The sequence below is a fragment of the Leptinotarsa decemlineata genome, unplaced genomic scaffold (genome assembly GCF_025532065.1).
Source record: "Leptinotarsa decemlineata unplaced genomic scaffold, Ldec_3_MD MMD2_tig00000035_RagTag_RagTag, whole genome shotgun sequence".
Lineage (NCBI taxonomy): Eukaryota > Metazoa > Arthropoda > Insecta > Coleoptera > Chrysomelidae > Leptinotarsa > Leptinotarsa decemlineata.
The window spans coordinates 5,932,376-5,945,772 of NW_027412540.1; the positions used below are offsets into that span (position 1 = coordinate 5,932,376).

At 35.3% G+C, this 13,397-nt stretch overlaps 1 protein-coding gene across 2 annotated transcripts in view; it reads right to left on the reverse strand.

The window, feature by feature from the left end:
- Positions 1-13,397, reverse strand: part of LOC111504188 (uncharacterized) — a 442,392-nt gene that overhangs the window by 386,628 nt on the left and 42,367 nt on the right. For both annotated transcript variants that reach the window (XM_074171789.1, XM_074171790.1), the window contains one exon: positions 3,373-3,417. In XM_074171789.1, coding sequence (XP_074027890.1) covers positions 3,373-3,417 — 45 coding nt within the window. The remainder of the gene's footprint in view (positions 1-3,372; positions 3,418-13,397) is intronic.

Genomic DNA, 13,397 nt, shown 5'->3' on the forward strand with positions numbered 1-13,397 from the left:
ATATTTCGATTGTGAATACTTTTTGAACAGTTTTGTTTAGAAGTTATTAAATATTGCTACTTTTCAAATTATTCCCTATTTCTATCAAAAAAGTAAAATGAAACAAAGCACGCATTGTAATTAACGCACCTGTATTCAAAAAATCCCATATCATATCCTCCACCCCTAGCTGTTCAACCTTCCACCCTCGATAAAAATGCATTGGAGATTTTTCTAATGTCTACCTCAAAGCAGCCCTTTTCATGTTTATGACACTTCCGCTACGTAAGAAAATACCACAAAGTAAATAAATGTGGTTCAAAAATAACTATATAGTGAGGTCTTTTTTTCGCCCATAATGATTTCCGTTAAGCGCAACAAAAAGTGTTACTGTGGGTGAACAAATATACAACTATACAACGAGTTTCGGTAACGATATAAAATTAGATATGCGGTTTACGTTTTAGAAGAAAATTTCACATCATACATTTCTTTTTTTTTTAGGTTCAGGAAAACATGTAAATTGTGTTCATTGCTTCGATTAGGGCATTAATCGTGAGGTCTTGAGGTTTTCAAAACAGAAACGGATACAGTTTTTCCGTAGACAATGTATAAACTTTCAGATACACATATGAAATTGTGCTAAATTATTCATTGTCGCTTATGTAAGTGTTCAAACAATACTCTCAATATAAACAGTAGTAGTTGTACATACAATGCCTCACACAAAAGGAAAGCAAAGTCAAGAACTCTCCGCGGCAAGTATCAGCAAAACTTTGACAGATCTAGTCTAGTCATCTTGCTCTTTCATGGTTCATGACCGAGAAACCTCAGAGGTTATTTTACTTTTGCTTCTATAAGATAAATATTCACCAACTCAGTTCTTCTTTAAAACGATTACGGTAATCGGTAATTAGTCGAGTAAATGAGATGACAGATCTCAAAATCACTTTTGATTATAAATTCACTTTTCCTTCCCACATATATCTGGCTATTTCATCAGCGAATCAAATATTGGGCTTAACACTGTTTAACGTCTATGTGACGTCCAAACTAGAATATGGCGTGTTGATATGGTTATCTAATTCACAATTGTCACATACATCATATTGATGATGTCAAAAAAAAAATAAATATTGTCTTTCAAGATCACAGAAATATATCCTCAGAGGGGAACCGACTATTTCTATCCTTCTGAATAAATTTAATGTAATATCTCTGAATACACGACGACTTTTTGTCACAATCTCCTTTCTTCTTTTACAAATGATCAACTTCCACACCCCACGCCTGAATTCCAGATATTAAACGGAATTTTACTGTGATATTGGCAGAACAAATAACAGTTTCAAAGCACCAGTGTCAATACTTTGTAACAACTACAATTCAATCTGTGATATGTGATATTTCTCTAAGTTATATTTTAAAATGTATTCTCACTGGAACCGTTCAACTGTGATTTCTTTTACATATTTTTTCTCTTCTTCTTGTGATATTTTCTATTTCAATTTATTGTCTCTTAGATGTAGCTGATTTTATTTATTCAAGTGATTACCATGTAATGAATATATTTTTGTATGTATGTTTGTTTGCTTGTAATTCTCAAGCTCGAGATCTGTATTGACAGAATTATCGGCATGATTGCTTGATCTATTCGCGGGCAGATGGCGCTGTACGTAACCTCATCGATATTTCTTGATCTATTCGCAGGCAGATGGCGCTGTACGTAACATTCTTAATATTTCTTGATCTACTCGCGGGTAGATGGCGCTGTACGTAAACTCCTTGATAGGTTGCTCAAAATAAAAAAACATATTTTAAGAATTATAAGTGTTAACGAAATTTTGTACTACAGATGAAATATTTAGATATTTAAATATTTTCCAATTACCCGAAACGGAAGATACATTTCAAATTCTAATTCGATTATTTGAAAGCAAACCAGAATACGGATTTAAACAATGAACACTTTTTCGTGAATTGTACACCTAAAAAATTCAGTTACTTAAATATTTCAAAAAATCGAAAAATTAGAATAAAGGTGCTTGACATACATATCAAATCAAAAGATTGATTTGAAAAATAAAATTATTCACTGAAAAAATATTTTTAGTCCATTAATATTTTGAATGAAATTTCAAATCAAAACATCAAGACTGAATTGTTTTTTGAAATTATTACTGCAAATTTTCTCTTTACTTCGAAACAAATTTTACAACTGCCCGCCCTCTGTTGTAGACTCACTGCATCTCAGTATTACTATAGAATTTGAGACCTCAAACTATATTATGTTTACATCCATGCGCCGTCTGTTGAAGATTTATAATACTAGTGACTGGATCTCAAAAAAATTTTGTTTTTGACCATAAATCGGACTAAAAAGTGAAAAATAAATATAGTTTAAAAAACTAAAAAACGCGCTTTTATAGCAAATGGAACTGAAAAGTAAAAAATAAATATAGTTTTAAAAAAGTAAAAAACACGATTTTAGAGAACATCCAACTGAAAAGTTAAAAATATATTTTTTAAATAAGCTTGAAACAATAACGAACGAAAAATACTTGTATTATTGTGAAAAAAGCGCTTTGTGCCATATTTTTTGTATATCAAGCGCCTGTCGCTTTTTTCACAATAATACCAGTATTTTTCGTTCGTTATTGTTTTAAACTTATTTAAAAAAAAAATCAACTTTTTAGTTCGATGTTCTTAAAAAGCGTGTTTTTTAGTTATTTAAAACTATATTTATTTATCAACACCTTTGTACATTTCCTGAATGCCTGTAGGAAATAAACTGCTATCTAATGTTAAGATGATTATATATATTTGTCAATTGTCAACATGTGGATGTATCTATCATATCATTGGTATCTAATAAACCTTTTATTTGGCTCTGTAGTATATTTTGGTTGGTTACTAGTAAGTCAAAGTCTTTGGTATATTTAGTTGTAAAACAACGATAAAAATAAAATAAATACAACAATAAAAATTAATTGGCGCTCCGGGGCGACTTCATTGATTCCAGTGGCGCATTTGCTTTTTCAGCTGCAGGAAAACCCGGAAAAACCTGCAGCACCACATCATCTGAAGATCTTGATCTACCAGTGTCCTCTCTCTTATGAAACAAAATGTAGGGTGTCTCCAGAGGCTCCAATAAATTGAATAGGGATAGAATTAAAATTTTTAATAGCAGTATAAATAAAGCTCTTCTGGAAAGTAGCTGTCGAATGATGTGGCATCGTGAGTAATAAGGAGTATTTTTTAATAACTTAGTCGGTTAGATAAAGATAGGAAGAAACTCCAAATATGTATTAACATATAACATATTAACAAATGTAGAAAATTTATACAAGTAACATTTCTCTAAATGCTAGAAAGTTTTCTTTTTTCACTCACCTCGGTATTTTTTGTAGAATAAGAGTCCATGTTCCTGTCGATTCTCTGAAAAACAAAGAGAAATGAGGACCCAATTACAACATTATAATGAAATAATTATAAATAACGAATTCGAGATGTAGCGTGTGATAAAGGCTGAAACTTGGCCATTCTCAACATAAAAGCACAAAATGTAAAAACGTATTTATCATAATTGGATAATACCTATGTTTCTGAGTGATTATTGCGAATTACTAGACAAGGGGAGGTTTCGAAGTAGATGTCTGTTTTACCTTATTATTTTATAACACCACATCACGTTTTATTAAGAATAAGTCTCATTTTAATTCGTAATCATAATCTTCAACAATGTCTGTTTGAGATGTAATTCTCCACTAATTACCCAATATTGCTGAAAGATCACCATTTGAGAGTTTGAACTTGTGAATGCAAAAAAAACCTGTGCATTTATCAAATGTGCCTGTCAAAATAACAGGATAGTGACAGATAGTTTTCTTTCATTTGTTTCTGCATTACGCGAATAAAATCTTTCTTATTTATTTTTTTTTCTTATTAATTAGTGGGCTATGCTTGAAGACTGGCAGTAAACAAATCTAAAGAAATTAAATTTAAACGTTCAAGCCAGTCTCGAATATCCCTACACAGTAGGTTAAATGGACTGACGCCTATCAGAAAACAACTACTCCCCTGGCTAATACCACGAAGGGCGTTGGATTATATTCGACAGGCGTCTTCACAGAAAATTTCCTGCATATGCAATTGGCAATACAACTGAAAGAGTCGGCCTTCAATTTTGGAACGAGTACACTTGCAGACCGGTTTCGGGCTCATTAGCCACTCATCAGTGCAAGATAGTGACCATCATCGACCTAAAGGCAATCCAACGCCCTTCGTGGTATTAGCCAGGGGAGTAGTTGTTTTCTGATAGGCGTCAGTCCTTTTAACCTACTGTGAAGGTATATTCGAGACTGGCTTGAACGTTTATAGTTCATTTCTTTAGATTTGTTTACTGCCAGTCTCCAAGCATAGCCCACTGACTAATAAGAAAGTTTTTCTTCCTTATTCAGAGGAATCGGGCAAATTACGGATATGCAGCTGGTTAGTACCTCGTCCACTAGATGTAGTGACATTTTGTTGTTTCGCTCCAACTTAGGAGGAGGAATGAAATACTCTGAAAGAATTCCGATTTTCAATTATGGAATATAATTGACTTTAGGTCGATGTCGATAGTCACTATCTTGCACTGATGAGTGGCTAATGAGCCCGAAACCGGTCTGCAAGTGTGCCCGTTCCAAAATTGAAGGTCGACTCTCAGTTGTATTGCCAATTGCATATGCAGGAATAACTTCAGTGAAGAATCCTGCACTGGCACCTGTCGGATATAATCCAACGCCCTTCGTGGTATTAGCCAGGGGAGTAGTTGTTTTCTGATAGACGTCAGTCCATTTAACCTACTGTGTAGGTATATAGAGACTGGCTTGAACGTTTAAAGTTCATTTCTTTAGATCTCTTTCTTATTTATATTATATAACAGTTGATAACTTTTCTCTTAGATTAGTATTTGAGTCAGTTATTTTTTGAAATTATCTTTTGAATTTTGATACATAGATAAATCATTCGTAAATTTTCAATTTTTTTTTGATCAATGACTTTGTTTCTTTATTCTTATATTTTTGATCTCATGTTTTAGTGCGACATTTTCGGTATTCCGCTTCTTAAGGAATGTTGCAGAAGGATTCCAAGTGTTGAATTTTGTTTATTATTGTAAGTATTATTGTAAGTTCTACAAACAAGTTGACATATGTTTTATTGTTTTATGTTCACATTCAACTCTTCGAGGAAATTTTGTTTTCCCAGTAGCTACTCATTTACCAATATTGGTAAATTATAAAAATGAATCAGCATATTAGTACGAAATACGATGGAATCGAACGTATTTCTTCTTCCTCATAAAAAATAGTGAAAGTGATGAAGTGCCCGTCATCGTACGTAAAAAGTGCGCAAATGAACTCGCACCAGTATATTGCAGACTTTTTAACCTGTTTTATGAGAAAGGGGTTTTTCCTTCTTCTTGGAAGATTGCCCGCGTTCAGCCAATTCCCAAAAAGGGCAAGAAAAATCTTCCAAATAACTATAGACCAGTCGCTTTGCTATCAGTGATATCAAAAATCATGGAGAAAGTCGTAAACCACGATATCCTCAAATATTTGGAAGGCTTCAATATTTCGAGAGATCATGAATATGGACAAATTGATACCAATATGTCTTGGCACAATCATGTCGCTGGAATTGCAAAGGCTGCTTCTCAAAAGCTTGAAACACTGTTCCAAAACAGAAACTATACACACCTCAGCAACTTTTGATGCTTTATAAACCTGAGATCAGACCTTCTTTGGAGTATTGTTCTCATGTATGGAGCTCTGCCCCCAAACATGCCCTGTAGTTGCTGGATTCCATCCAGAAAAAAGCCATCCGCCTGATTGGAGACGTGAACATCACGTGCAACCTTGATGATAGGCTGGAACATCGAAGAAAGGTTGGAGATGTGTTTCTCTTCTATAGATACTTTCACGGGAAGTGTTCAAGTGATTTGGCACATTTGATTCCACCAAGAGCGATATATATCAGAAATACGCGACGGACTGTTGCTGCTCATCGTTTTGAGGTTCAACTCAGAACACCTCGAACTTCACTATTTGAGAACTGGAGAACTGCGTTCATTTGGAATAAACTTCCTGAGAATGTTTTTCCGAATGGATTTAATCTCCAGCGATTCAAATCCCATGTAAATCGCTACTTTCGCATAAACACCGCTCTGAGAGCGCCTTAAGCATTTTCCTTTAGTGCTTGTGTTTTGTCCTTAAAAAAAGAATATTCACATTTTGTTTTTTCTAACTGTGGTGTAGTTGTTCATTTTTTTCTACTAGCGGCTGAAGCAGGAAATTTGAAAAGAGACATCACATGGTCAACAGTTTCAAAGAATGCTCCAAAATTTCAGGAGGATTCCATCCTCACACAAGCATTTTCTTGAAATGCAGAAATGTTTGCACAGTTCAAAGAAAAATTTTAAGATGGTCATTCAACACCTTCGAAGCGTGCCGGTAATCGCACGTTGAAAGGCAAGACCTCGTTAGTAGCTCGCACAAGATCCGGCTTTTGAGGGTTGTCGTTCGTAGAGGGGCGAGGGGCTGGTTAACGGAAAAACAGATTTTAACAGATTTTTCAACAGAAACAATTTCGACAAGCTTTCTGGGTTCTTTTTCATATATTCTTTTTCATATATTCTTTTTCATATATCTGATGATAATACAGATCTATAGCTGTTTCCTTCATCCTCAAAAGTAAAATTTCGTTGATTTCCGTTGAAAGAGTTATCTCTATAGAGTGTTCACTGATGAAAAGGCTGAAAGAGCTAATGATGAAGTTAAACAGACTTCTCTCTTGATTGACTAACAGAGTAACGCAAAATATAAAAAAATCGATTTTAGTTAGGAATAACCATATCAAACTTGACCCGTCTTGGGGCGACTTCAAGCTACCTATGAATCTTCATCTAAAAAAAAATAGATCAATTATTTTACAATGCAAACTGAGACAATACGTGGTATTAAATCAAATATTGTTTAGAAGAGGGAAGGGTCTCTTATCACCCCTTCTCTGGAACATAGTTCTGGATACCATAATTAATCACCTTAACAAAAATGGATTCTACACAATTGCATACGCAGATGACATAGTTATCTTGCAGACCGGCAAAGTTGTAAACACACTGCGATAGAGCGCAGGATGGGCTCAAATTAATAGAAACATGGTGTAAGGAACACTCACTGTCGATCAATCCCAAGAAGACTGAGATGGTTCTTTTCGCCAGGAAAAGAAGTTTAACGGGCTTAAAACCTCCCGAAATCTTCAAAAGCAAACTAAACTTCTCTGAAGAGGTGAAATACCTTGGTAATATCCTCGACAAGAAGCTAACATGGAACTCTCATCTACAGAGTAGAACAAAAAGAGCATACGTGGCTTATGAGCAATGTCGGAGGACAGTGGGATGCGCATGGGGTCTTTCACCCCGTGTGGTCACTTGGATCTACACTGCAATAATAATACCTATGTTAACGTATGGAGCCATTGCATGGGGACCGAAAGTTCTACAAGCAACGGCCATCCAAAAATTATATAAAATACAGCGACTGGCTTTTTTAAACATCACAGGAGCCTTGAGAACAACACCAACCGCGGCAATGGAATTAATCACGGGTCTGACCCCTCTGGATCTGTACGTTAAGGAGGTTGTGTTAATGACCATGGTACGATTGCGCACGGCTGGTGTAAACCTCGAAGTAGGAATGGGTCAATTGAGGCTGGGCCTATAGCGGGAAGCGCACACTGCGCAACCTCTGCTGCAGGCAACAAGTGATGCAATTGAACCCAGGTTTGTGTTTAATAAACCCTACAAAATACAAATTGAGCAGAACACAGAATCAGATGCTACAAATGCAATACGGATTTATACAGACGGCTCAAAAACCAAGCCTAAGGATTAAGTGGGGAAAGGGAAGAAATACCAGCGTGGTCCAAACAGAACTGGCTGGTATCTCAATCGCCACAAAAGAAATAACCAAGAAAGGAATTTCTGGCAAAAACATGACAATCTGCACTGATAGCACACAAGCACTATTAGCCTTGAATAGACAGCGTGTTACCTCAGGGCTAGTACTAGAGTGCCACCAAGATTTAGCCAAAGCCTCGGTAGATAATAACATTATCCTGAGGTGGGTTAAAGGGCACGACAAGAGTAATCGCTTTGCCGATTCTTCAGCCAAGGAAGCGGCTGGACTAAGAATTTTAGGACCCAGTGGCACCCACGGCCTGATGACTTCGACAATTGCGGAACTAGTCAAATGTTACACCCATGCTCAATCCTTAAAGAGATGGGATGAAATCAAAGGATGTAATCTTGCCAGGATCACCTTGGGCGACCCTGGGAAGCTGGCGCCGAAGAAATATCTGGCGATGACCAGGAAAAATCTACGCCTTACGGTAGGATTTCTGACTGGCCACTGTCAACTAAGGAAACACCTCCATAATATGGGGCTAGTGGATACACCTCTATGCAGGATGTGTGAACAGGAAGATGAGACTATCAGGCACGTCCTGTGCGAGTGCCCGGAGTTATCGTCAATAAGAGAGTGTGTGTTCGGCGAGTCTTGGCCTACACCTGCCGATATAAAGGAGATGTCTCCCAGTGACCTGTTCATCTTCCTGGAAAGTACAGGATGGACGATGACCTAGGAGGACAACTCCTCGGAAGGATGTACAATGGGTCACATGTGGCCTCGTGGGCTTACACTCACCCTCCCTACTCTACAGATACAGATTGTTTAGAGGCTTATAGAAGTATAAAAAGAAGTTTCAACAAAATAAATCAATACAGAAAATTGAAAATGCAATGAATTTTTGTTTCATAAATATCATAAGTTGATTTTTCTATGGATCCAAGAAATATTATGAATATTAAAAAATATTTTATATAGAGTAATATGCATTTTTAAATATTTGAGAATATACAGTGAGTTTCAAAAAGTTTGCACCATATGGGAAACTTTTTTATTATCCATTTGTCAGAAAATTTCATTCGTGACAAAAATTGGTGCATTGCGGGAAACTTGGATATGAATTGTCAAAATTGTAAATTTCCGAACGGTGTACAGGGGAGAACAAAAAATAGAAATTTCGATCAAGAGTAAACTACCTTTATTTTCGACATTATTAAAAAAGTTTATTCAGAAAAGTTTTTCAAATTCAAAAACAATATTCAAATTTGAAATCATACGTGACAAAACAAAAAAAAAACATATTTTATGGTTCTAGCCTCATAAAGAGTACTAGTATCTAGCCTCCCTCATATTACTATAATAATATTCAACTGCCATTTATTATTCAGGTTTGTGAACGTCTTTATAATTTGGTTTTTATTTATGTTCAATACATATGTAAATTAGGAGTACCATTTGAGGTAACACTATGATTGAAGTGATCGTAACCTTACAGATTTGTATTACTTAATTGTTTGGCATTAACTAATTTAGTCAATTATTTCTTGTCATCAAATCATATTTGATAGTTATTATGGACATACATACAGAGTGAAATATCAATTTTGCATCAAAAACTAGTTAAAACTTAAACCATTTTCAACAAACATCGATATACTAGTTGGACTAAATTTCGCGTTGAAATATATGAGGGAGGCGCCTCTTCTCTATGAGGCTAGAACCATAAAAAATGTTTTTTTTTGTTTTGTTACGTAGGTGGCTGTCATTTTAAATCTGAATATTGTTTTCAAATTTGAACAACTTTTCTAAATAAACTTTTTCAATAATGTCGAAAATAGAATAATGAAAATTTTATTATTTGTTCTCCCTTGTACACCGTTAGGAAATTTTGAATTTTGATAACTCGAATCCTAGTTTCCCGCAGATAATAAAAGAATTTCCCATATGGTGCAAACTTTTTGAAACTCATTGTACATTCAAAAAACACTTTGTGAGATTTTCCGTAAACAGTTTGACAACAACGCAACACGTGTTTCGCTGTAAAATAGCTTCTTCGGACGTCTTTACTAACTAAAATCTACATAGTGAATGCTTTATATATTTGATTTGAAAGGGTTATATTTTTAGGAGTGATTAATTTTTTGGGAAAGAAAGTTTTTGGCTTTCTACTACTCCATCTGATACAAAAAAATGGATGAGAGAATCTTCCAAAGAAAGGAAGGATTAATCAATTTGAAAATAATATGTTTTTATAGTTTGAAGTAGGTACTTAAATTTCAAGTAATTGAATGAATAGACACTGAATTATTGAAAAAAAAAAATATGTATAACATAATAGTTGATAAAAAATGCAAATTATTTAAAATTATATATTTTTCAATATTTATAAACTTTATACGACGTGTTTTCAATCGGGACTACAGGTCGAATGATACTTTAAATAGTTAAACAGTGCGCGCTCTGCCTTCTATCTCGAGAATGGTTCAAGATATAAAAAAATGTTTGAACAAAAGTTGTAGAGCATTTAATCTTCTCTAATATTTATAATTACAAATACAAAATACATAGGAAAAGAAATATTTGCAATAAATGTGTGAAAAATTGATTTTTTGACATTTGACCTTGGAATATCTGTAGTCGAGGATACCCTACGACAAGTAGGTTTTGAGACAAGTTTAAAGGTGTCAAAATGAAGGTTTATATAACTTTATTGCTGACTGTCTCTCATTCCGAGATACTTGCCTCAATCTGACTAATATTCCTGGACTAATATTCGTTCTTCAATAGAGCGATTCATCAGTGCGTGCACATTCCCATGAACAGTGCAAAGACCCTTCCACGTCGTACAAGTTTGTACTAACCCCTATTTTAGTTTTTTATGGAAACGAGACGCCAGGGCATTCCGAATTCCAACTTCAGTTCAACTGAGTGCTTAGACAAGAAAATTAACAAATTATTTCGACTAATAGTCCGATTGCGTGGATTAATTCATTGAATTAGGCGACATGAAATGGTTTTGTCGAGTCAAAAAAAAACAAATGAGTGGGATCATCCGTTCTTATCGTCTGTATCTGATATCGTTATAACAAAGTGAAAAAAAATCCTGTGGAAATTTGGGTTGAATAGCTATGACTAATACTGAAAATTACATTTTATTCACAGATAAGTCATGGGTCAAAATCTTTTATTAACTATCAAGTGAAAAACCTCCATTGATTTACAACAAGTATGTAAGAAATCCATTACAAGTTAAGAGTTGATATTCGAAAAATAAGTTTTTAAAAAGTTTATTTTATTTAAAAACACGTGTTACAATTAGGAGGTATCAAGTCAGACTGAATATAAAAATTAAAATTCACATTAGAATAAAAATGCAAGATCATCTTCGTCGGCGGTGTCGATTATCGCTGACCAATCATGAACGTTGTCAATTCTCCGTGGATTCAGATTCTAACTTCTACATCCCCTGAAGAAGTTTTATGAGGGTAGAATAAAACTTGAGTCCTGGTAGCTGGTACTGGTGGTGTTTCAGAGATCCTCTGGCATCGTAGGCTGTGACGAAATTTGAATAGCAAAATTCCAATTACCGCTGTAGCAATGATGAATACAAGGGTAGTCCAAAAGTGTGTATTGTCTTCTTCTCGCATGGTATTGAAATTGTTCGCACTTTTGGCAAGGATAGGGGCTGAAGTCCTTGGTCTCAAATCCGCATCTTGGAGGCACTTCTATAAGTTAGGTGCCGTGCAATTCCTGCATTCCGGGAGTGAAACATTTAGTAGATTTTTTGTTGGCTTTGGGAATATACCAACATAGTCAGCTGGTGTAATTTCCTCTATCAGAGGACCATTTATTGATACCGGAACTGGTTTGCATCTGGCTTCATCTTCAAAGAGGTGTAAAATTTGGGAAATGCCACCTCGTGGCTGAAGGTCGCCTCGACCTTCCTTGGCAAAGGAATCCAGTATTCAATGTCAGATACGGAGGTGGAAGCATGATGGTGGTAAAGTTACTAATAAGGATTGAATATAAATGGAAATGTGTAAATTTTTCTGGGTGGAGGAGAGGAAAGTGCAGAACAAACACGATTATTGCATTGGAATAATAAGCATCGACAGTGATCAAATCGTAATATTTCCTGAAGTCTTCTGGTTTAGTATAGAATAGTTGGCTAGTTGTATTGTGCCGAGTCATCGTCTGAATTATTGTATTCATTTCGGTTGGTTGTATGATGTTATTATACAAGGTATTGGTTTTTGAAAACACAATTGCATTTTCCAAGTCGGTCAGCAGTTGTAGGGTTATTTGCAATGACAAACTTAGTTGGTCTAGAACATTCCTGATTATAAAGTAATTGAAATCGAATGTTATTGTATTGATTTCTTTATTGATTCTATCAATTTCCTTGGAGATAATATCGTCGTTATGCCTGATAAGAGACACAGTTTTGTTGAAATTCTGCGGTGCGGTGGTGAGAGATATGTGCTGGTTCAATCTGTGGTGATGCTATTGCTTGGTCATACCGCTGAGCATCTTCTTGATCTAAATTTCCGGATATTGATTTTATGATACTGCCAAGTCCGTTGATTAGACCTCTTCTGGTTCTGTGGGCTGAGTTGATGCTGTAAAATTTTTGATATACAATTTTCAGTTGATATTTCAGTGCTTGATTGAAATTGATGAACTCTTCTAAGTAGGGGTAACTCGGGCTGTTTGTGAGGGCTTCAGTGATGTCATCGAATTGCTTTTGTATTAAATCGATTTCCTCAGCAATCGGCGTCAAGTTATAGTAGTGCAGGAAGTCGTGAATACTAATCTGGATCCTGACTTCTCCCAGCTTTAGGGAAAAAATTCCCGGGTTGTCTTTGAGATCTTGGATTCGTATTTCTGAACCCGATGCGAGGGTGCACCTGTAAAACCATTTTCTTGTTATGTTTTGGGATGCGTTTTATGCAATTTTTGAAAAATTTAAAACCACTTCAGGGTTGAGAAATGATTTTGTGAAGCATGTTTCAATCAAAAGTTTCGAAGGTGGATTTCTTATAATTATGTAGGGCAGTTCTTTTTTATCTGTGAAGCTGTGTAGTTCTACTACGTTTCTGGCATTTTGTTGTCGTCCTCGGAAAAATTTTCTTCTTCGTGCTTCAACATTTCTTCATTCGTGAAATCTTCAGCACATGCTTCTTGATATTCTTCGTTATAGTATCCATTGTATTCTTCGGGTATTTCACAATTATAAACTTGGTCTTGATGTTCAACATTGAAAAGTTCTTCGGACGTGAAAATTGGGCGAGGAGTTTGAGGCCCAAAAAGATTTTGTTGGTGGGTATTTCGTGTTGAAATACTCATTGGTATTGGATCTTGTCCAGTCTATATGTATTCTCGACCATGGTTCCGAAGGAGCACACTATGGCTTTATCAGTAATGGTCACGAAGAAGTAGCATCTGCAGGTGCATTTTCTTTACCTAGTT